The sequence below is a fragment of the Euwallacea similis genome, chromosome 25, assembly GCF_039881205.1.
Source record: "Euwallacea similis isolate ESF13 chromosome 25, ESF131.1, whole genome shotgun sequence".
Lineage (NCBI taxonomy): Eukaryota > Metazoa > Arthropoda > Insecta > Coleoptera > Curculionidae > Euwallacea > Euwallacea similis.
In genome coordinates this window covers 1447387-1472953 of record NC_089633.1, presented here as the reverse complement: position 1 = coordinate 1472953, position 25567 = coordinate 1447387, and the positions used below count along the sequence as shown (strand labels likewise).

At 41.6% G+C, this 25567-nt stretch overlaps 1 protein-coding gene across 3 annotated transcripts in view; it reads left to right on the top strand.

The window, feature by feature from the left end:
• spen (split ends) overlaps positions 1 to 25567 on the top strand; it is a 69463-nt gene that overhangs the window by 40525 nt on the left and 3371 nt on the right. The window contains exons 2-20 of one of the 3 annotated variants that reach the window (XM_066402245.1): positions 1919 to 2188; positions 6387 to 6611; positions 7191 to 7364; positions 7429 to 7804; positions 8047 to 8714; positions 8768 to 9080; positions 9256 to 9477; positions 10797 to 10964; positions 11450 to 11874; positions 13226 to 13486; positions 13540 to 13694; positions 13748 to 21147; positions 21395 to 21469; positions 22223 to 22341; positions 22399 to 22511; positions 22779 to 23087; positions 23517 to 23659; positions 23714 to 23914; positions 23978 to 24139. In XM_066402245.1, coding sequence (XP_066258342.1) covers positions 1919 to 2188; positions 6387 to 6611; positions 7191 to 7364; positions 7429 to 7804; positions 8047 to 8714; positions 8768 to 9080; positions 9256 to 9477; positions 10797 to 10964; positions 11450 to 11874; positions 13226 to 13486; positions 13540 to 13694; positions 13748 to 21147; positions 21395 to 21469; positions 22223 to 22341; positions 22399 to 22511; positions 22779 to 23087; positions 23517 to 23659; positions 23714 to 23914; positions 23978 to 24139 — 11779 coding nt within the window. Of the gene's footprint in view, positions 1 to 1918; positions 2189 to 6386; positions 6612 to 7190; positions 7365 to 7428; positions 7805 to 8046; positions 8715 to 8767; positions 9081 to 9255; positions 9478 to 10796; positions 10965 to 11449; positions 11875 to 13225; positions 13487 to 13539; positions 13695 to 13738; positions 21148 to 21394; positions 21470 to 22222; positions 22342 to 22398; positions 22512 to 22778; positions 23088 to 23516; positions 23660 to 23713; positions 23915 to 23977; positions 24140 to 25567 lie in introns of all 3 variants that reach the window. The other 2 variants (XM_066402243.1, XM_066402244.1) reach the window with 2 other exon arrangements.

Genomic DNA, 25567 nt, shown 5'->3' with positions numbered 1-25567 from the left:
ACTGCCTTTAATATTCCCCTATCATTTATTAAATGCCAGCTAATCTCCGCTGTAGCCATGCTGAGTGCTCTCCAGATAGTGCTATAACACGTTTTTCAGATAAGCGATATGTTATGTTAATAACTTTTCGCTAATTACAATAAATATTTTGGGGACGTATACGTAATTTATGGCGCATGTTTTAGATAAACTTTTCAACAGATGTCTTTGTTCTACGCAGCAAAAGTACTTTTGAATTTTTAGTGCTATAAGCATAATAGCATTGTTGTTAATTGGGCGTGGACGGAGTTGCGGCAATAATAAATAGCGAACGTGAAATAAATTATTGCAAGAATCGAAAACAATAAAAAAAAACATTGACACCATTTTGGGTTATTACCCCTGCATATGGCGGGTCACGTCACATGCACAGCAAATATGTAATAATTATTGTTTAACTACTGTATAAGAACTTGCGAATTAATTACTGCGGTTAAGTGTGTTTAATAAATGTAGCTGGAATTGCTTCAAGTTCCTTCGTTACATCGTAAGTGCTTCAATGGTGCTATAATGTTACAGCTTTGATTATAGTAATGGTTCAAAGTTAACTGTGGAATACTGTTTCGTCGAACAGGAAATTCTAGTTTAGAATTTGAAAACTATTGATTTGTCTTTTAGTTTAACTGAATATACAATTGTGGGGAAACGAACGGAAAAAAATGGCGTTGATTGCCAAAAAATCCAGGAAACATTATCTAATCAGATTAGTTGTATCTATTGAATCATCCTCGCAGTTATAAGAACTCTTAATTAGCTTTCTATTAATTATTTATTAGTTATGGCAAAAAGTATCAGGTCTTAAATGAAGCTTCAAGAGCGGACTTCCATGCTGGTCATGCTCACTTACAAATAAATACCCAGTAATTAGATTTATAAAATGAAGTAATAGTGTGAGTGATGGTAATAAAATTTGAAATTTCTCTGGGAAAAAAATATTTAGGCCGTTCAGCTCCTCTCTCCAATTCGCCCTTATACGATCATAAACGCTATTGCTTAATTTTATTTTATAGAAAAAATTCCCATATTTCCCTCTTTCCGGCACATACCGGCAACACCGCAAATCTCCCACCATTCCTCATCTGCTCTACTCCCCCCTTGCAGATCCCCGTTACGTTAATCCTTTTTGCTCGGCGGCGGCGTTGCCGCTTACGGGTCGTACATTTCCGGGTCAGGAATAATTTATGCGATAACTGTACTGAATTAGCAATGCGGTTTGGGACGCAGCATTAACGTACATGTCTGGCGATGGATTTTTTTTACTTTTATGGTTCGACACTGGAATTATTAAGGAGATATATATCCTCAATCCTTGAAAATGATGTTACACCTATAAAAACCAAAGAAAGCACTGAAAAAATGATCTGCAACTCCATCATGGTGCCACACCCAATAATCCATTATCGATTCGATTAGAAAGCACATAATTGCCTGATTAAAGTATAAAGTTGTCTTTGATTATTATCCTAAAGGAAACTTGAGACTAAAAATAGCACTTCTTGCACCTTAAAAAAGTTAAGATTTCCAAGACACTGTTACGGACTAGTGTATCGAGCTGTGACTGCTCGAATGTTCTATAGTCTGTTTGTATAATAGAGCGGCATTGCCGCCGTGTGCACATCAATACTGAGAGTGCGCTTGCAATTTCGTATACTTTTGTGGAAACATTCAAGATTTGGTCGTGATATGGCAACGTCGCCTGTAGCTCTCACAACTGGGTGAGGTTGCCACATTGCGCAAACGCAGCCAGCGCAACCTCGATAGCGTCGATGTTCGCTTGTTTGCCGCTGCAGAGAGGGGAGAAACAAAACACTAAAGCTGCGTTGCCACGTTTGATTTTTTTTCTTTGAGTCGCAACTATAGTGGTTGATTTTGGTTTCAGATATGGTCGAGTGCAGAGTGTTAAAATATTGCCAAGGACACCCGAGGAGAAGACGGGCGAGGTCCAGATGGCGTGCACGGTGGCGTTCATGGACATCAAAAGTGCGTCCAAAGCGCACAACGCGGATCTCAAAATCGACGACCGCACCCTGAACACGAAGTACTACGAACCTGCTGCCATTCCGTCCGCGGCTGCGCCCCTCTCGGGCACGCCACCCCCGTACTCTACCTCTACCTCGCCTGGCGCCACCAGGTTCCCAAACGGTCACGGGTAAGCATCAACGCACAGTCCACAATAACTTGGTGATAAAATGCAATCAAATATACATGAGCATGCGCAACTAGAGATTAGGAGGACATCTACCAAGGTGCATGGCGTACGGATTTCACACTGTCAACTGGTTTTTGAATGTCAGAAGTGACGTTAACGGTTCCATCCATTGAATAAATCTGAATATTCCAAAAACTGCAAGCAAAATGGTGAATTTGAGTATTCACACATTGTTCACTAAGGGCGGGAATATGGTATACGAATGTTTTTTGCGTTTGTTTAACATGTTACCATACGTTGTAATAAACCAAGGACAGTCAAAAAAAGTCGGTCAAGTTGCCGTACCCGATGCGGGTCCCTAAACACGGCATAAGAAGGGGAGTACTTCTTTGAAAATGAGATACTTTGATCGCCCCGTGTGTGGAATTTTTCAAAGAGACATTGACCTACGCACATGATCTTTGAAAATAATGATGAGTTGAACGACGAAAAAATGAGAAAATATTACAGTTACAACATTATTTCATCGAAATGCTCGAATATTAATTAAAATTACCATAATTACAATCATTCGTCCACTCTATAAAATTAATTTCCAATTTATCTCTTTTTAGAGAGCAAAAAATGTACTGCTGTTTTAACTCGTGGCTAGAGATTATGGAAGGGTCAAGTCTTCTTTAAAAATACGCATTTAAAAATAGAAATTGACAGAATTTATTCCACAATTCAGCCGTTCACTGAATGTATTTTTTGAAGTAGATTAAATAATTCCCATATCTCACTGTCACGCGGTGTGAGGCAGAGCTATATCATACTATCAACCACGGTATGAGAAAACTGGTTTTTTCTCTCTCTATGCAAGTCTGAAGTTGTTACTCTGTCTGTCGTCTTCCTCATCATTATTCAGTCAAAGACCTAATTTATTTTGCCCCTAACTAGAGCCTAAGACTTTTCCGTCTACATGACCGGCAATTACACGAGTTTTTCAAATTGGTCCCGGATCGTTTTTGTCCGTTTTCGCCCGCCATTAGTGGGACTTGTCCGCATGCAACGCGGCTATTAAATATTACTTACAGCTGACGAACCATTAAGAAGTTGCTTTTAATTATCATCCTGGGAGCGTTTTAATGGCCCTTTCGCTGTTTACCATCGCCTGTGGCGTGGAGAAATCACCCGCGAGGTAAACGTACTCGGGGATAATAATTGAATAATTGCGTCCTGTGTGTTGTCTACGTTATAAGAAACCGCTCATCTCGGGGCAGAATCTTAATAAGTCAAAAAACAGTTATGTGCGCTCAAGTAGGAACCGTTATCTTTGATTTTAAACGTTATTCAAATCCGCATCTGTCACAAACAAAGACATGAAGCCTCAGGCTCGATTTATTAATGTCCTCTTTTTTCTTTTAAATGTCGCCTTTATTGTGGTTCTAAAGTCAAGCCAATTGATGATGGAGCAGAACTACTCGCAAACAGAACATTGTGTTACAGTAACTGTTCGTGCAGCTGTAAAATGTAACAGTTGCTAAAACGGAGAAACGTCCAATAAACCGTGGAAATTTCTGTTGCTTTACTTGAGTTCTGATTTAGGAAATCCGTGTCTCGTATGTTTTTTCATAGTCAATAACAGATTAAGATTTCAGCAAGATTTACTGTCAATACCGTTTTAAGGTCATGTAGGAATTATAATAATTCGTGCTCATCTCTAATTAATTTAGTATTAAAAAGCATTTTGTGGCATTATCGATCAAAAAACTGCTGCCCTACCGTTTGGTTACTTTTCGGGACGCATGGATGACGTTTTAAATCATGTTTGGAATATGCATGCCAACGTACATCAAATTCAGCCTTCTAGGACGTCCCATAATAAATAGTACCTAACCCAGTTAGACTTCTTTGATTCTTCTTGTTGAAATGCTTTTGGCAAAAAACCCTATTTAAAGACAGCAGAGTGATATAGGCCGGCCGCCTGCGTGGACCTTACATGTTTTGAAGACGGTCTAGGAGTTTTCGCATGAAGGCAAATGCTTTACAATTGAAGGTATTAACCGGAATCTCGGTCAACAGCCGATTCATCGAGTCGTCTGTGGTCGTAGACAGTTCGAATTTTTATGTTCATTTTTAGAGTTAGTCGTGTAGTGCAGTGAATGCTGTGTTGGAGATTCACTTTTTCTGGAAAAAATGTATATTCCTATAGGACAAAATGCGAAACCCTTCCATAACTCTTCAATCATGAACTTCTTGATAATTTCCAGTCAGCCTGCAGAGGAAAACTTTGTCGAAAATTAAGGGAAAGGTCAGGCATGCGCCCATGTGAAGTTCGAGCTACTTCATAATACAACCCAACATACCTATTGGATGTACCTTTTTGATTAGAAAAGGAAATTTAGTTTTGTGTTACCGAATATCCCCAACTTTTCACTATAATCTACATCTGTTCCCGGCGTTCTTTGTTTTAGTGTTACATCCTATATAAAAAATTCTCTTTTGAAGAAAATATCACATGCCACCTAGCAACTATACTCATATAGCAAGATCCATTCGCCTTCGGCCCTTTCAGCCGCGTTACCGGACACCTTTCCGAAAAAAGCTTTTCATCGGATCTCAATTTCCGAGGATCTCTTTCCGAATGATCGATGTCGTTTTTACTCATTTTACGCCCTCCCATACATCATTTTCGCAACGGTTCCCAAATGTGATTTTTATGTCTCCGGAGGCGTGTAGGTATGCATTTCGATCCCGTAGTAGCCTATTCCATTCGATAAGACCACAATGAAAAAGGTCAGACTATCAACACCTGTCATGAATTTAAAAGTATTAGAACTGGACATACATGAAGGGTGTTGATCTAAAAAAAAAGCCCCCCCCCCCCCCCCCCCCCCCGTTTAGACAATGGTTTGTAATGCCCTGTGTAAAAAATGCCGTTTTTTTTGTTTGATATTTAATATAGTTTTTTCCTTAAATTGACCATAAAAAAATTATCTTAATAAGAGTTTAAGCAGACCAAATTAGATATTTTATTTTCTTGTCCCTTCTGAGTCTATCGAATGAAAATTGTGGAGGAAATCGCCTACTAAACATGTAATGCCCTTTTAAGCAAAATTACCACAACATTTCTGAGAGTTGAATCAAAATTCTCATAGTTACATGAAGGTTCAGATCAGAGGTTTAATCTAGAAATGCTATTTGAATTGCGATGGTGTTAAAACGGTGTTAAAATCAAGCATTTGAGGATGTTAATATTTTTTGAGGCGCAGTTCATGTATGTTTCAGTGTCCTTCCATTGTGGCGTTGTCCCAATCGAATTTTAATAACTTAGAAGAAAATAGGTGCGATATACAAAACGCTGCAGGTTTGATTGCATTCTTGGTGCCTACTAGTATGTAGACCTGCCAGGAAATTACGTGAAACAGATTTGCGTGAGCCGTAGATTATTCAAAAGAAACGTTACGCCATTGAGAACAAAACAACAATACCAACATCCTGCGTGGTGTATTCCTGCTTGGCGTCACAAATCACCCGGACTGGTTTCTCTCTGCTCTAGATGCATTTTATTTACGCTTACGCTTCATGGCTGGTCTATTTCCTTTGTTTCTTGATTTACACCAATTTCCATCGTTACTCAGTGTCGTGGAGAAGGACAATCTCCCAGCGGTTTTCCTCGCTTGAGTGATAACATCGTAGTTTTAGTACCTATTACAATAATTTACATAGAACAATCCCCATTGTTGTTGTATCTTCATTTTTCTGGTGATGATTGGTTTAGATTTGAAGGAATAGTCGCGCGACACTGTACATGAACAAAATGTCCGCACAAAGCACGTAGGAAGTGCAGTTTCTATACGGATACGTGGTAGTGAAAAATTTGCATCTGCAACACAAAGGGGCCCCCCGGAATGGCCAGAATGAACTACGGCGCGCTTCCGCCATCATTATTCATTCGCCATGTTCGGTGCATTGAAAACCAAATATGTTTTATTGTTTTTATTGCATTATAGGATTGAAATTGGATCGGACAGGCATAAAATTTTGTCCATGTATCATTTTCATTAGGTACATACATCCTATTTCCATCAGTTATGCTGTCCGTTCCATTATTTCTACAGGGAAAACATTTGCTCGGAATCACATATACCATACATATTTATACTCCTCCATATTTAAGTATTTTAATCATTATGGTCTTTTTCTTTTTTTTTAGTTCGTCCGACGAACACGGTTTTCCAGATTCATCGGGCGATGCCGGGTCGCGATTTTACGACCGCCAAGGCAGCGGCGTCGGAGCCGCCCCCACAACAGCCCCCGAAGGTGGTTCCGGTACCTGCAGAGGCGGGCGGAACCGCGATCGGTTCCGTGGGGGCGGCGTACTCAGGGGGGCGACGTCCGTTTGGGGAAATTCCGCCACTGGATACGCGGACACGTCCAGGTGAGTAACCACTCTAATGCACAATTAAATAACAACAATTAATTCGAACATTGTATGATGTGTCGAGTCAATAAAAGAGCTAAAGATAACGGTGTATCGTTGCTCTCATACAATAAACAACGGCTAGACAGATAAGACTTTATTGTTTAAAGACGTCGTTAAGGCGAATCATTCACCAACGACTAATGATCTTTTAGATACTGTAATTGGTGGGGCTTTAGAGCATGCAGGTCGTTAAAAAAAAGGTTGATAGGCGACTTCCCGAATAGGTTAGGCATTATGGGCTTTTGACGGTTTATTGCCGGCAGTTAAAATTTACTAATTTGGATGCGTCAATTGTTTATCACCATTTTGGACGTTTCGAAAAATGATGGGAAAAATGGCAATTAAAATTTATTAACAAATTCAATCAATTTTGAACGGTTGAAGGTAAAAGAAAGTCTTCAATTTTGCCCATTTTAACACAATTTTTTGGGTGTATTTTTCACCCTAACATTGATACACTCACTGATCAACTTTGATCAATCTTGTCGAACCCAAAAATGATTGATTTTTTTAACGACTCTATTCTTTTTTCAGGTATAGTAATAGTAATGAAAGAAGTCAGTCGGATACAACAGGGTATAGTTCGGCGCCGTCGTCCGACACGAACGACCGACGCAATTCGGACAGTGTGCGGAAAAAGGCCAAGTCAAGGTCCGGCTCTCGATCGCCATCACCAAACGGAAGTACCAGCACTAGATCTCCTTCGAGGTACTCCTTCACTATCAACAAAATTTCCATTACAATTTTTTCACATACATATTGTCCATTTAAGGTCGCGTTCACATAGCAGCAGCACCTCTTCCTCATCCTCCACCTCCCGCGACACCTCCTCGACATCGTCGCGGAGGTCACGCCGTCAGCGACGCCACTACAAGAAGAACGCGGCGCAACCTTCCGGGACCCCGTCGGCGTCCGACGACCGTCGTCCTGTGGGTATTCGGGTGAGCAATTTGCCCATCCGATCCAGCGACACGTCTCTGAAGGATGGCTTATTTCACGAATACAAAAAGCATGGCAAGGTCACGTGGGTGAAGGTAGTTGGTCAGAACGAAAACAGGCACGCAATCGTATGCTTCAAGAAGCCAGAGGACGCCGAGAAGGCGCTGGAAGTCAGCTACGATAAGCTATTTTTTGGGTGCAAGATCGAGGTAAGTTTTCGCCAATCACACTGTATAAAGTATAAGGAGGAGATACAGTGTAGATCTTGGAAACTATCAGACCTTCTAAGTTGCATATATAGTAAAAGGAGTTTTACGGAATATCTTTCTTTTGTTGAAAATGTGGTTCCTTTTCCCAAGTTCCATTATCTCTGCTTTACGCGTTTTGGCCCCAATCTGTTTGAAAGCTGAGATCTGGAAATATAGGATTTTGAATTTATTTTTCTGTGCAGGTGGAACCACATTCTGTGTGTGAGGTGGACGAAGTTGATTGCCGATACGAATCGGAGGTCGACGAGTACAATCCAAAGGCCACCAGGACACTGTTTATCGGGAACCTGGAAAAAGACGTGACCGCTTCCGATCTCCGAGAACATTTTGAGCAGTTCGGGGAGATAATCGAGATTGATATAAAGAAACAAGGGCTCGTGAGTTTGTATGCTTTTTGTCAGTACGCGGATATCGTGAGTGTGGTGAAGGCGATCCGTAAAATGGACGGCGAACACCTGGGCAACAACCGGATCAAGTTGGGCTTCGGGAAGTCGATGGCATACAATTGCGTGTGGATAGACGGCGTGGCGGAAACCGTCACCGAAAAGTACCTGAGGATTCAGTTCGAGCCGTTCGGAACAGTGACGAAGTGCGTGATAGATCGGGATAAGGGCCAGGCGCTGGTGTTCTATGAGCACGTGTCACAGGCCCAAATGGCAGTGAATAAGATGCGGGGGTTTGTGCTGAAGAACACGAAGTTGCAAGTGGATTTCGCTAGTCGCGAGTGTCAGGAGTGTTTTTTTGAGAGGTTGGAGAAGCAGGGAGCGGCTTTAGAGCGGACGGGGTTTGAAGAACGAAGGGATTCAAGCGCGAGGAGTTTTGAGGCTTCTGCGCCATCTCGGATATCTAGGTATGTCCTCTTTAATATTTATTTATCTTTTTCCTTATTAGTTTCGTTAACAGGTATGATACTCCTACTCGTCCGAGGACTTCCAGTTACTCGAGCAGATCATCAGTGGCGGCGGTGGCGTCTCCTGGCACCCCGGGAAATGCCACCCCACGAGCAGCTCGGGCCCGACCTCGCGCGTACTACGCTGAGTACGAACTGGAGTACGCCCTGGAAGGGGCAAGCAGACACCCCGCCGCCAGTCATCGCAGTTATGATGAGTACAGCCAAGGATCACCAGCGTCGCATGAGGACCCCTACGATCCCTACGATCATCAGGTTCAGGTTTCATACATGCATGACAGTCCTGGACATTTGGATCCTCTCGAGGTACATTTAACCTCCTTTGCATATCGAATGGCTTATTAATAAGGGTCTCTCCCTGCTTATCGACAAGTGGACAAGTTTTTTTAATGGGAAATTATTTATTTATTTTCATACTGTTATATTTCATACCGTGATCATATGCAGATCGATACTAACATAAGAAATTATGCATAATTAGGTTCGAGTAGTCCAAAATCTAGTGGAAACAGTGCCGTATGCGCCTCACGATATCCGGAATCTTCAAAAGGAACGCGTCCATCTCCTCGAACAGCTGGAGGAATGTCAGAGCTCGGGTGACGAATTGCTCAGTCCGAAGAAACGAATCAAACTGGACCTTTTGGATCCTGCTGTCGGTGAAGTCATCATTGAGGCCAACCGCGATCACAACAGAAAGGTAAAGGTAATGTAAACGTAGCAGGGAGTCTTTATGTCCGTTTTTTGTTTGGGGGTGACGGTCAAGATCAGTAATGGAAAGATTGCCTACGAGCCTGGTAGTAAACCTGCATTTAAAAATCATTTGAAAATTGTAATGTCCCAGAGAGCCTTCTTTTTTTCAATTAATGAGGGAAGGCACGGGGAGTTACAATAATATACATTCGTTCGAGCAGAGAAGTAGAAAAATCCACATCGCCAGAAATATGACTATCTAAAATTGATCTACTTGTCTATTACAACGAATCTATATTATAAAGGGCGTCCAAATTTGGCCTTTTGCTTTAAATTAAGAATAAAATACAAAAATCGTCAATGTTATAGATAATGGTAAAGTATGACTTCCTCCAAGAATTTTCTCAGAATTAATCTAGTGAAATTGTTCGTGCGAATGAATCAGGCGCTCTGTATAAGGCAACATTAATTACTTGTGGTATCCAATAACTTCACATAAATCAGTCCAAAGTAACCAACCTCACACAACAGACTAGATCCTAAGTAATGTGGCTCAAACTTATTGATGAAATTGGACAAGCTATTTTGGAAAATGTAACGGAAAATAGAACAACAGACGAGACGAAACAAAAGAGGGCAACCACGATATTTCTACTACAAAATAAAATTATAGCAGTTTTTGTTTTTTTATGACTATTTATACTAAATCAGAAGGCAAAGTCTGGACGCCCTTTAATAGAACTCACGGTCCAAAGCCAGCTTTAGGCAACCTATTCAGTGATCTTGGATAATGGTGGTGTGGTGATGGTTCAGTTGCCTCAATTCATATACACATGTGTTGGGGTGCTAATGGGGAATTCTAAGGCTATTGGAAGTTTGCGCATGTTTAGCTTTTTGTACTAGTAGTAATGGTTGAGTTGATGGGGCTATGGCAGTAACGAGTGGGTTAATACTTTGGGAATTGTTAAGATTGAAGATCGTAGATTAGACTTGTTTTTGGGTGATGCGAAAATGTTAAAAATGGGTAAAGCCTGACAAGTGAGTGTCGTTTGTAGGAGATTTGCTGTTACTATTTTGGTGAAATTTTCCAAGATGCAATGTGTTCGAAATTCAAATTTCTACAGTGTGGGCTTTTTTAATTGTGTGAGTTTTTGAAATTTTGTTGTGTCTTCATAAAAATTTGCTGAAATGTAATTTTAATGTGCTTAAAATCCCCACTTGGGGGCTGGAATTTCGTACACATTGAACAAACGCAGTTCGGCTTTTGAACGCCATGAGAAGTAGTTAGCACAGGTTCTTAAACCAGTTCTGAATGTGCCCTTGGTGCTCCAGGTGATGGAGGTTCGAAGGCTGTCCGAGTCAACGCTGAGACATCATTCGCGGCGCCCTTCAGTGGACAACAGCAAGTACGGTCATTATGCCCCGCATACCGTGGGCTGTAAACGAAGGAGGACTGGAGGAAGCGATGGAGGCACCAGGAGCGGAACTCATTCGCATTATGTATGTTTGTCCATAAAACTTTTTTGTGTTTAACAGTGTATGTTAGCTGCTTTATTTTGCTTATATGGTGACTCATTGAAATCGTTTTCACCTGCATTTGATTTCAGTTCGCTGCTTCGTTTGTCATTTTGTAAGAATTTCATTCATTACCTTTTCCACTTTAAAAAGCAGATATTTGATGAATAATAATGATCATTTAAATTATATGATTATCATTGTTAAATGGGAACGAAAATTTCGCACCTTTAGTTTGAATCTTTCAGAAACTTACATTTCAGGGTCTCTTACCTTTTATTTCTAGAGTTCTGAAATTTTTGGAAATTGTTCCCATTGAAATTTGTAAAATGTTAATGTATCGGGTGTTTCTGAAAGATATTTCCCATGCGAATTGTTATATTTTTATTAGAATTAGAATGTTTTGTCTGTTACGCACTCTTTTCTCATCCTAAAATGTCAATTACATTATCTATATGAACACCTTTCAGGCCGATCACTCAGATGGTTCAGATCTCGTCGGGTCTAGGCCCGGCACGCCGCTTTGCGACGAGAACCCCGAGTTCCCCCCTGGAGAGCCACCGAAACGGACTACACGGGAGCGCGAGGGTCCCATGGTACTGCCGCTGCCGAAATGGGCAGCTCACGTGCGGAGTACTCCCGAATTCCTCCGCGGCACCATATCAGTAGCCGGCATTAAGGGCCAGAAAGAGCACGTGAACCCTCTGGCTAGTCCGCCACCGCCCACCACCAGTCCGCGGGTCATGGTCCAGCCACATGCGATCCCTCGGCCCCCTAGTCCGCTTCCCCATGTTCCTCCTCCGGCTTCACCTCCTCCGCGACCCCCCAGTCTGAGTTCGAATTCCAGCGACAGCGATGCCGCCAGTGGAAGCCCGTCTCTCGAAGAACGAATAAAGTAAGTATCAAATTTAGCAGAATTTCTATGTTATGGCGAATTTGGGTTTATAGCTTCAGGAAAAATACGATAATTCAATAAAGTTTTAAAAAACTTTCTTGACACATAAAGGTTGCTTCTGGCTAAATCGACCGTAATTTACGTGGATTTTCTATGCAAATTGCATTCGTGTTTCATTGTAACTAGATTTAAGAATTTACCTGCATCTAAGAATAGGAACCAATTTAAGCTATCAAAAAGAAAAATGGTTGTCATAAATGTAAAGTATGGGTTTCAAACATATGGCAACATCCAAGGGTAGTTTAGATTTTTACAACTTATTTAGGATATCTAAGAAGGCTCTTACTTTCCCTTTTTCATTCATAAATTTGTTGTAACAGGTATAAATAAAATGAAAATTTTATTCTTTGTGTCAATTTTGGATATATGTAAGTGGAGAAGTCATTCTACCTTCTGTTACCGTCTGCACAACTTCACTTGCTACACACACATTTCATTTTACTCATTTTTCGTTTAGTTGTTACTGCTTGTCTTAACTGTGTAAAGTATTGTTTGATAAAACAAACTATTTCCAAAACTGTATTGGCTTTTCGATATTCACATAAACGGGTGATCCAATTGGTAGTAACATTCCTGAGCCGTAAATTCCTGATGATTTTGATTGTTAAAATCGAGGAAGGACTTAAAAATGATTTATCTTTATATCACAAATTCTGAGGAGTTTGACAGGAAGATTGCAGAAGAAATAAAATTACTCAAATTCAGTGATTTTACACAGGATGTTTCCTGAACACACGGCGCAACTTTAAGGGGAAATCTTTTGCATCAAATTTAGGACAAAAGTTGTTATTAAGATATGTCTGCAACTATTTCATTTTCGGAATAAAGTTTTTCGAAATTGTTCCTTTGTCGGTCATGATATCAATTGTGATATTCATTACGAATCAGATTATTAAGGGAGAAATAATTTTCGCCCAGGAATTGGGGCGCATTGAGTTTTTTTTGCAATCGGATAATTTGTATTTGGTATCTGCAAATGCTGTAACAAACTTCATTGAACTAAGGGTAAAATGTTTATTTGGATTTATGTTGCTGGCGAGTAAAAATGGAGTATACATATCCACGTTGAACACAGAAAAAAATCCAGTATTAGTGCATCCGCGAAATCTACGGAAACTTCTATTCCTGTAAGTTGTCTTAGAAATAGACACTAAGATAGTCCGGTTTAAGAAAGTCCGCTTAACCGTTTTAGACTTTAATAAAATAAAAACCGTGTGGTATCTTTTGTTTAGCCAGTAGTATAGCTAAATTAGGAAAACATACAACACATATAATGGATTGTTTGTTGCAGATCGTTGGATGAAAAATACGAAAAGTGGTCTGGAAGTCGAACTTTAAGCGCTGCGGGGAATGACGCATTAGCCATGTTGGACGCGAATCGAGAAAAGTTCAGGCAAGGACACAAATTGCTCGAAATCCAGGATTTGAAAGAAGTGCAACCGTCCGATATTGTAAAATCGGTGATGGCGAAACGATCGGTGTTCGACGAGGACTTGAAACGCCTCGAGAGCGTCGGGGAAAAGTACGAACCAAAGGATTTCGGGCTGTTTTGGTAAATCTTTTTCTAGTGTCTCAGAAACTGTCAATGCATTCTTGCACTTTTAGTAGTCGATTGACAACCCTGACGACGCAGCCGAGCGGATCGACGACTCCTAACGCGAGCAGCGTCCCTTCTTTGTCTGTGATGACGCCAACGTTAAAACTTACTACCTCGGTCAGTGCCCAGCTGCCCTCAACGTTGTCGTCCCCCAGGGCGTCCAGTAAGTCCTTCATCCCGACAAATTTCAATTTTTAACGAATGCAGGTGTTCCAGGTACCCCGATTCCGGTCAACAGAGGTCTGCAGTACCCGTTCCCCAGCCATCCCCCGATGCACATTTCCCCAGCGCAGACGCCCCCTCTCGTCACGACCACGGCCCTCCCCACTCCTCCAGTCAGCACGACAAGTACAACTGTCACCGCGCGGAACCCCAACCTCGGTGAAAATAGACTGAAACCGACGGTGAACGTTCCCGGTGACTCACGAACTTCTAGCGTTAAAAATCGTAGTGTAGCTCCGGTAGTTAGTGACGTATCTAGTGCGGGGAAACACCCCAAACCCAGTGAGAAAGTGGCCACGCGGCGAAATTCAAGCTGCACTAGTCCGCGGGCCGACGTGAAAACGCGACGGAATAGCGACACCAGCGCCAGACGGATAGACGAGAAGAGCGAAGAGCAGAAACTCGCCGAAAAGACCAAAGAAGAATTTGAGAAGCAGCGTAAAGAACAAGAGGAGAAGGAGCGGCTCGAGAAGGAGAGGATAGAAAAAGAGAAACAGGAGAGGGAAAGGTTGGAACGTGAGAGGAAGGAAAAGGAGCGGCAAGAGAGAGAGAGTGAGTTGGAGAAGCAGCGACTGGAGAAAGAACGAATACAAAAAGAGAAAGAGCGAGAGAGGATACGACAAGAAAAAGAAAGAGCTGCTAAACTGGAGAAGGAACGTCAGGAAAAAGAAAAAGAAGAGCGGGAAAGGAGAGAGCGTCTAGAGCGAGAAGAAAAAGAGCATCTAGAACGCGAAGCCAAAGAAGAAATCGAAAAATTGAAAGCTAAGGAGGAAGAACAGCGGTTAGCCAAAGAAAAGGAAAAAGAGCGCAGGCGAAGCGAGGACAGGACGAAAAGCAAAGACTCAACAGACAATCATCACGAACGTAGCAAGCATAGGGAAAATCACAGTGACCCCAGCAAACACCGACAAAACAACATAGACAAGCACCCAATTAAAGAAGAGAAATCCTCGCACCGCGACGATTATGCCAAGAAAGACAGTTACAGGGAGCGAGACTCGTATCAAGAACCTTCCAATTTGAAAATCCAGATGGAGCGCGAGGCCGAGAGGCGAAAGGAGAGCATAAAAGAGAACAGAGATAACAATATTCACGACAAGAGCAAACACATTAACGAAGCCAAAGAGAGAGCCGTGGTGGAAACCCGACACATGTCGCTGGATTTGGACAATAAGAACGCGTCTTTAGATCCAAGCAAAGACTCCAATCGACGGAAGGAGCGCAACAATAGCCTTCCTGCTAATGTGGGGCTGAAGCGACGAATAAGTTCACACGAATGCCTCGAAACAGTGGAGGAAGCTAAGAAAATCAAGCATGATCACAAGAAATTGTCGGAACGGAGGGATTCTAAAGACAGCATCAAGAGTGACAAGAAAAACAGACACAAAAATAACTCGATTTCTTCCAATGGTGAGGAACGAAGGAAGGAGAAAGAACGAGAAGAGAGACACAGACACAAACACAAACTTGAGAAACAAAAATCTAAGATCAAGGATAAAGAAGGGAAGGAGTCTCCAGTAGAAGCTCTTACTCCTCCTGAACCTGCTAACATGATCGACCGCGATTTCCTAGCGAAGCTCAACTTGCGCAGCAATGAAGACGTAGAAAAGGAGAAACAAGAGAGGCAGAAAAAAGATTCATTTTGTTCAAAAGAACGACGTCCTGATGCGGAAAAGCGGCAACAAAAGGAATTGGCAAAATCACCTCAAGAGGACAAACACAAGCAAAACCACAAGAAAGATCGTATCCGAAAGGTCACAAACTCCTCAGATACCGATTCGGACGAGCCTAAAAAGTCACACTCAATATTTGACATTGTGGATGATGGCCCAGCTTATATCTCCATGTACGACAAAGTGAAAGCCAGAAGTTGTAAAAACATGCAGAAACAAGAAGAAGAAAAACGACAAGAAAAGATTAAGGCCAAATTCAGTCAACTGAAACTCAGCAGAGCTAGAAGGGAGGAGAAGAAACGTTCTACATCATGGGATGAAGACTCAGACTCTGATAAAGATACCGAAATGAAGTCTCGAAGAAATCGGAAAGTCCTGGACAGCTCTGATGAAAGTCAGGACCCGAAATCGGAACATAAAACCAAAGAAACTCCCTATAATAGTGATCCTAACAATTCTCCAGAGCTGCGCACTATCAAGACCGAACCCTTGGAGACGACAGACGAAGACATCAAAATGAAGCAACGCTCCAAATCTAAAATTGCCAGTGATAGCTCCGATGATGAATATCACAAAAAATTGAATAACAAAACTGACTATCGACAAGAAAAAGTGGTTCCAAAATTCTTTGAAAATGACACTGAAAGTGAGCAGTTAGAGATAAAACCTGAAAAAATAACATCCGTGAAAAACGAGCTGGAAAGGCTCGTTAAGAAAGAGCGCAGAAACAGCAAATTCCAGGAATTTTCCGAGCAGCGACAGCAGAATTTCGATTCCGAAATAAAACCCGAAAAATTCAATAATCGTCAAATGTTTGACACCAGCGATGACGAGCAAATGAAGAAAGATAAAGTGGAGAAACGCGAGAAACGGCATAAAAAGAAGCAGAAAAAACAGAAACATTCTGCGAGCAGCGAGGAGTCGTGCAAAGTGGACGCAGACCCGAGCTTAAGTGACGTACAGGAAAAGAAACATCATGATAAAAGAAAAGAGCACTCCAAGAAAGATAAAAAGCGCGATAAGATCAAAGATGGCAGAGAAAAGTCGAAAAAGCCTAAAAAGAACAAAAGCGATTCCAAACGCGAGGGCAAGCTGGAAAATATTTTCGGCTCCCTTTCTGAGGACTCTGACGGCGGCAGCAAAGATCAGAAACCCGAATTTTTAGCGGACGAAAACGCTCAAATACCTCCAACATATAACAGCGACTCTGAAAAAGAAACGGAACTAAAATCTCAGCAAGATCGAGGTCGGGAAGAGCATAAGAGAAAGAAAGAGAAAAAACGTAGAGAGAAAGAACGAAGACTGCAAGAAGCCGCTGCTGCAGCCGCAGAAGAACCTCCCAACAGCAACGAAAATAGCATGGATTTTGCTGATATGTGCAAGCAACTAGAAGCTAACATCAAAGATGACATTTCAGAGATTGAATTTAAACCTGAAGTTGAGACATCCAACCTGGAAACATCTGACACCTTCTTATTTACAGATCAAGAGAATAAGAAGGAGAAAGATGATCGCAAGGAAGGAAAAGAAGGAAAGGAGAAAAAGAAAAAGCGGAAGAAGAGCAAAGACGAAAAGAAACACCATCACCATCACCACCATCACGACAAGAGCAAAACCAAAACTGTTGAAGTAAAGCAGGAAGAGACTGAGCCAATTAGTATCCCAGAAATTAAAGTCGAAAATGTAAAGGTAGAAGAGAAGTCCACTCCTATCACCCCACCAAGTCTTCCAAGTTTGGATGATATTGTAACTAGCCCTACAGTTGAAAAGCCTTCCTCGGAATTTATGATTTCTCCTGGTACCAGAGATATGGCCCCATTAATAAGTCCAATTTCAAACACCCCTAATACGTCAAAAAGCAAGCGAGACATACTTATTCCAGCCTTTGGCGCAGAGATCGACGAGAGCGTGCATGAGAACGCAGTGAAGTCCATTTCAGTAGTCGTTGAACCTGCAGTTAAAACCGAAGATATCAAGGAGGAGGGTAAAGAAGAATCTGCAACTGAGCCTCCCACGGATAAACCTCGAGTGGTCATATCCCAGGAAGAAACTGAAGACGCAGTGGCAGCTTTACTTGGAGAAAGTTTCGGTGGTACCCAATTCGAAGAGCGTTATAGTGAGGAAATTGTTAATACTACAGAAGAGCCGGTACCAGAACTTGTTGAGGGGCAAGATGATGAAGAGATGCGTAAAGCAGTACAGAGTCTTGAGGTGGATGGAGAAATTTCCAAACCTGATACCCCGCAGAGTGAGCACGATCTGCAAATCGATACAGACACTGAAGAGCAGGAGGAGACTGAACAACCACCGGCGAAAGCCGTTGAGGCCTTGCCACCAACGCCTTACAAGACGTTGAGAAGTCCTCCCTCATTAACCCCAATCAAGTCTCAAGCAGAAAAAGAGAACGCAGTTCAGGCGGCTCCTGTGCCAGACCAAACCAGAACTGTCATTGCTCAAACTTGGCCCTCAGAATCCGTGGCTCCTAAAGTGACGGAAACTAAAATCTTTAATGCCCATCCTGCAATAAAAGTCAACGAAACCAACTATCCGCCGTTGGCTAAATTATCTGCATCAGATACTAAGCCAAGCTTCAACTCTCCAACGGTTCTTCAATCTCCTACTATGGTAATCCAACAAAGTCGTCACAATTTACCAGCCCGGTTGCCGATACCTGGAGGGAAGCCCCAGGAAGGGATTTTATCACCGAAACCTCCAGGAGTAATCCTCAATCGTCTACCAATAACTCCAGTACAAGCTTCAAATCCTTTACAACCAAGTACAGTGTTTTTGCCTCAGCCCAAAGTGGCTCATTCCACCGAGCCTCCGAAATTAGCCGAATTGAAAACAGAGAGACCGAGGATGGTGTTTCATCCCCCATACAGCTCTTTCAGTCCTGGACAATCTCCAAGGATGGTATTGCGACCTGGAGGGCTTCTCAGGCCCATCCCACCTACAGGACATGGACAATATATGCCTCATACCTCCAATTACGGGCCGGTTAGGCCGGAGGTTATGAAGGAACCCATCAGGCCTCCAATGGTACTTCCATCCTATACTAACGCTGTCAGAACTCCAGTGCCTCAATTGGTTTTAACAACCTCTAAAAGTCCCAACTTTGTAGCACCAACTTCACCTAAACCTCTGTCGGTGATTACATCAGAACCTTCAAACAGGTCTGAAATACCGTCACCAGAGAAACGGTCCCCTGTTACCGTCGATCCACCAGTTCCACCACCAGTGATCGTAGAAAATAAAACTATTGAACCTTTGCATTTGATGGTACCAGCTGTAGAGTCGAGAACTTCGACCCCTAGTCCTGTTATAGTGGCCAATCCTGAGGCTAAAACTGATCTCATTCCTGCTCCTGTTAAAATATCAATTGAAAAAGTGCCTGAAGAATTGAATTTGCCTCTAGAGAAAAAGGTTGCTGACGAGGTAATGAAAGAAGAGACGAATGTTGAATCAGTGAAAGAGGAAGAGATTCCTGTTAAGGAGATAGTTAAAAGTGAGGTTATGCCTGATATGGTGGTGAAAAAAGATGAGCCTGAAGTTGAGCTGAGTCCAGAGAAAATTGTTCCTTCAGATGAGACTACTGTAAAAGCTAAAGAGGAACCTCTCGAAAATAAAGAAGATAATGAATTTTGGTCAGCTAAAGACTCGGTGAATATAGACTCTGTTATAAAAACTTTAGGCTCAGCCGATGAGCTTTCAGACACCGAAAACAAAGTCCCAATCATTGAACCTCCAAAATCTCCACTGGAAAAAACTCTTGAAAAGAAACCACTGGAAGATCAAACTCCAATTGAACCAAAATCAGAGGAAGATTCAGTAATTGAACCCGTAGAAGAGCCAGTTTTATCCGATCCAGAAAACGAGCAAAAACTCGAAGCTTCAGTGCCAAGAACAAGTACTCGTAGAGGACGTGGAGGCCGTGGTAGAGGTACCAACAAAGTGACCAAAGTCGCCACAGAAAGAGCAGGAATTCAAACTAGGCGTGGCAAGTTGAAAGAAGCTCAAGCGCAAGTGTCACCTCCTAACAAACGCGGAAGAGGCGGGAAGGTGCGGCCAGAAAGAAAGTCTAGCAAATCAGAATCTGAGGCTGCACCCAGCGATGTTTATGAGTTCCGGGAAGATTCTGATGATAGCAACAAAGAACAACGTCCTCGTTTGGTTTTGACCATCAAGTCCACGGTTTCAAGTACGAGTAACGCTCAAACTACAGCGATTGTCAAGGAAATTACCAAAGATGGCGCTAAAGAGATCGGTAAGGAAGTCAAGGAGGCGCCGCAGCCTCCAAAGCCTAGCGGCAAAGAACTTTCTCCTACGGTGGTGGTTCCTCCTCCACCTTCTCCTCTTCCTGAGGAAACCACTAAAGAAGAATTCCCATCTCCACAAACAACTGCAAACACTAGAAAATCTCGAAGATTAGCTGAGAAGGACATTAGCAAGAATACAGTAGATGATACCATTGAAGATGTGGTCAAGAACGCACCTTTGACCAGAGCTGCTGCCAATCAGCGACGGTCTTGCAGGCAACAGAAGAAGCCACCAGTGGTGGAAGATACTCCACGTAAAAGCCCTCGAGGACGCAAACCTGTCAGAAGAGCATCAGAAGCTGCGGAAACTTCCTCAAGTGAAGAGGTTACGAAAGAAGACATTATTGCCCAAACTAAAGTAGTTGAAGTGATTAAACCTAAACCATTGGAACCGGTTATTGACAAACCTCAGTTAGTTCAATCAGAAACTGTAAAGGAAAAGAAGGTGGATCATTGCAGCTTAAAAACCGCTATGTTAAAGAGGTTCAAGGGGGAGATGACTAATGCTGCGAACAAACCTGAGCCAACGAATTTGATAGATCCAGTTACTGGAATGTTGATTCCGATGCGCGAAAGCGAAGAAGGGAAATATATTCCTTTACCTGGCACTTTACCAGGAGACAAAAAAGCTTTAGTACTTACTTCCGAAGCATTAAAAACCCAACCTAGTGTTATAGCACAGCCTCACCAAGTCACTGTGGTGCAACAATCAGTACCCAAAGTGCATCCGCTTAAAGCGCACGTACTCAGTAGTCAAGCAGCCAAAGCTGTAACGAGCGAAATGCCTTCTATAGTCCAAGCGAAGCTTCCCGCAACATCCGAAGCATCTCCAAGTGTGGTAATCTCTAAACCCACCACTCCGGCGTTGTTAACTCGAAGTGGAACTCCAGTGACTTCAGCCTCAACGATAAACCTTCAAGCAGTGGGGCCACTCTCTCCGCGACCTGGAGCTCCAGTTGGAGACATGAAACAACAAGTCAAACCTCCAATGCTATCACCCACTCAACAGTTACTTCTGGCCAAACACATGGTACAGGCGAGGGAGCAATTGCAGGCGCACCTAACATCTTCAATGACTCCTAAACAGATGATGAACGCGCAAATGGCTCACATGAAGCACCCAGTAATCATGGGTAAGCCAGGAGGAATAGCGAAGCCTCCCATTGGGATCGTGCGCCCGCAGCATTTGCCTGGTCAGATAGCGGCGAGTCCATCCATTGGTAAAGCGGGTATACCTAGGGTTATACAACCGGGAGGTACACAAAGTCCGGCCAAAGGGGTGATCGAGTCTCCGAAGGTGGATGTTAATATGCCGAATATCATTTTGGGAAGAACAAATTTGAGTCCTTCAGGACCTCAGACGAGATTGGCAGGCATACCAGTTCCTGGATACGAAGCAAGTTTGGTGAGTCATTGGATATTAATAAATGGTTTGGGATGGCGGCTGATTGGTAACGGTGCGGTAAACGGTCAAAATTTTAACGGAATGTTATTATTTAAAATTCACACTTACTCCGATTAATTGTAATCGTAACCTTCTCTTTTTTCCGCTACCCGTCAGCGCTAATTTCTCGATTAATTCTCAAACGACACAAAGCCTGCGAAACATGTATTTTTTACTAACCCTTTTCGCTTTCTAACTAACCCATCAGATGGCGGACGCGAGGGCCTACTATAATCGAACTAGTCCACCACCGGCACACCAAAACTCACCGCATTCTCCAAAGGTGAAGTTTCCTTCAGCCTCGCTTAAAGTTTTCGTTTCGTTTTTGTGCAGTGGTTGATATGTGGTTCTAGATTACTCAAATCCCAAAGATCTAGTGCTAAGACTTTAAAAATAATCTATGTGGGCAAATGGGGAGCCACTAAGTTAAGTGGGCAGAAGCGTAACCTTTATGTCGTAAGCCCAAGTAAGCGAAGATGGTAATGTAGCCATTTTATTCTGGATGTCGTCTATTGGCCAAATAAAGAGCACCTTTGGATATTATTTTCAGATTTTTCGCATGTGGAGTACCCGAAGTACAGGGCGAAACTTAGAAGTATGAACTATACAGCGCTTCTTGGGCATGGAAAAGTTAACCATATAAAAGCTCTCTTTTAAAAATTTTTAAAAACATTTTCACTTTTTTAATTCTCGAGATATAGAATGAAAACGTGCACTAAAATATAACCATCACTTACAAAACTTGAAACTTCTTTCCTATTTGTCTCTGTTTAATTCTCTATTTCTTTGTGATTAGTATAAAGATTATTTTACACATTCAAACCAAACTCAAAGATAAGGAAAAAACATTTATAGTTGTAACACATTTTTATGGTTTTTAGCAAGGGTCCAAAAGCACTCGTACTCCGAATAATCTAGATCCACTTATTTTGTTGTTTTTGAGTTTGTGCATTATGACCGTTTTAATTTTTTCTTCTTATTTAACAATTTTAATGTCTTATCCTATTTTACCCCAAATTTACCAATTCTCTTATAGGGCGAACCTATAGTGCATTTCCCGCCAGGCCCTTTGAGGGCGTCAGAATTGAACCCCGCCCATTACATGCACCCTCAGATGATGTACCAGCAGTTTATGCGACCTCAACCTTTCCAACGGTAGGATTTTGACATCGTTTTGTTAATATTTTTTATTATTATTTTTCTCTTCTGTAGAACCTCCAATTTGGATAAATCTGTGGAAGAAGGTGAGGAAGCTCCGGTCGGCCTCACACTGTCGGGAAGGGGCGCCGCTGTTCCCCATCATTCTCCTCATGACAGAGCCACAGGTAAGAACACAGGAGAACACTAAAATTATTAGATGTTTTATTGTTGAGGTGAAATTTAGGGTAAATTGAAAATTAAATCTCACTGAACAAAAAAATAATTTGTAACTGAATAGCCACACTGATCGATATCCTGATGTCAAGAGTACCGTCGGGGTTACGTCATTGATTTTTACCGTTGAAATACAAGTGTGCCACATCTAGTCCAGTGTTTGTCTCTATTTTATGGTTAAATTTTTTTGTTTTTTGAAACCTTGATTATTTTCTCAGAATCGCCAGCCATCGGTCAAGTATTCAGCACCCTGTCCGCCCGTCTGCCTTACCACCCGGCAGGCAGATACTTTGATCAACAGTCTGCAGAACCACCTCCGGCACATCGTCCGCTCACGTCACACGACAGGGCCGGATTACCGCACATTCCATCACTGACTACTGCGGATCGATCTCTAGGAGCGCATTCAGCCCATTTGATTCCGGATAGGCCGACTGGAGTGATTCCAGATCGACCTATGACCAGTCATTTAACACATGATAGGAGCCCATTGGGATCGGATAGACCGCCCCTTTCGTATGGACCAGGTGAGTCCATAATAATTATCCTAGAGTTATTATTATCTAGCGCGTTAATTAAGTCGTAAAATGTTTGAAAAAAATGTCATTCATTAGAAATTTAAATGTTTTCTTTAAGTAAGACGAAATACACACATTTCTTCAGTAGATTTTTTGTTCGAATTACGTGGCGAAAAAGGGGGTTCATCAGGCAAAACGGTGAATGCTCAAATTTTTCTAGAAATGTCTGCGAATATTCGTATTGTTTGGAGACTAAAGTAGACAGCACCAATCAGATTCTAAAAAATATCGTTTATAAAGAAAAAGATTTTATACTAATATAAAAGTAGTAGTATATAAGCTAATATGTGGTATATTGGCTAGTATATAAACTAGTTGGAATTTTGCCGTACTAAACAAGGTTTTCTACCTTTCCTTATTTGTTCCTTTTATTTTCAGAGCGTCCGTTGGTGGGTGCTGGATTAGTTGCCAAATACGTTGGAGTAGACGCCCCAGCTTCTCAACGCGGAGTCCAAGCAGCAACTCCGCCGTTGGCGAGTCAAGTACCACCTCAAGCAGATAGTTTATGTAGTCTGCTCAAGGTAGATTTAAATAAATATTTTTCAAAAAGGGTGTATTTATATGCATTTTTCTAGCGATACACGCTTCTATGGCAAGGTCTCCTTGCATTGAAAAACGATCAAGCAGCAGTCCAAATGTGGGTGATGTCCGGTAATGAGGAAGTGGCCAGAACAAGTTTGCCCAAAAGCAACGATGGGTCTACGCCACCCCTACGCATCTTCCAGAGGATGCGATTAGAGCCGTTGCAAGTGGAAGGGGTGGCAAGGAAAATGCAAGTATGTGTACCGCATTCAGATAGATTTCGCTTCGTATATTTATGAGTGTATTTTTTCGCTCAGATGGAGAAAGAACACTGTATGCTCTTGGCTTTGCCCTGCGGACGCGATCAGATGGACGTGCTTAAACAATCCCACAATTTGGCAAGCGGTTTTATCAATTATCTGACAACGAAACAAGCTGCGGGGATAGTGAATGTGGCCGCTCCTGGTACCACGCATCCAGTAAGTATTCAAATTCAAAATTTCGAGGTCTACTAGGACTTTTTTTGTTTTAATATTTATTATTGAAAAAATTGTCACACCTTATACAGGATGTCCCGAAAATCAATGTCAAAAATGGTATCACATGATTATTTGCGTCAAAACGTTAAGATTTAAGTTAATAGTTATTTGAAAAAAGTTTCTCGTTTAGATGCCACTGGCGGCCAAAGTTCTTGAAAAAAAACATACTTTTTGCTATATCTCGAGAATGCTTCAATGGATTTTAATGAATCTCATTGTGCATTTATTCATTAGTACAGGGATTATTTTCATGTAACATTCATGTCTTCGCAATGTGAAAGTGGTAAATTCTAAGCCATCTTCGTACAAAAATTATCAGAACTTTTCATTGGGAAGCTGCATCGTATCGTTTTTTTTTCTGATGATACATTAACCCTTTCTCCAACTTTTCTATCTCTTGAAAATTTCTCGTACGGTTAACATTTCGCGTCGAAAAAATTATTTTCTTTTCTCATACAGAACACCAATTTGCCATTCCTTCGATAATTATCGACACTTGTCTATGTGAACGCTGACGTCACTTATAGAAAATGTCATAAAAATTAATCAACATTTTTTTGGCGTTTCTTTTAAGGACAATAAATTCTTTTAAGAACCCATAATTTTAACCATCAGTCACTTCTTCGTTAGAAAACGCTATTATTGTTCTTAAAAGAAACGTCAAAAAATTTTGATTAATTTTTATGACATTTTCCATAAGTGATGTCAGCGTTCATATCGACAAGTGTCGATAATTATCAAAGGAATGGCAAGTTAGTGTTCTGTATGAGAAAAGAAAATCATTTTTTTCGGCGCGAAATGTTAACCGTACGAGAAATTTCCAAGAGATAGAAAAGTTGGAGAAAGGGCTAATGTATCATCAGAAAAAAAACGATACGATGCAGCTTCCCAATGAAAAGTTCTGATAATTTTTGTACGAAGATGGCTAAGAATTTACCACTTTCACATTGCGAAGACATGAATGTTACATGAAAATAATCTCTGTACTAATAAATAAATGCACAATGAGATTCATTAAAATCCATTGAAGCATTCTCGAGATATAGCAAAAAATATGTTTTTCTTTAAGAACTTTGACCGCCAATAGCATCTAAACGAGAAACTTTTTTCAAATAACTTTTGACCTAAATCTTAATGTTTTGACCCAAATAATCTCGTGATACCATTTTTGACATTGATTTTCGGGACACCCTGTATATGTATTATGAATATAATTGTGTCGACGTCTGATCAAAAGGCGGGGTTGTATATATTGTATTTGTAATGTTGAGGATCGGTCCCTTAATACAATTGTTCTGGTTAGGAGGAGTGTCTCAGTGACAGTTCCAACTACAGACGCGTGGTTTAATTCTTAACTTTTGACAGTAA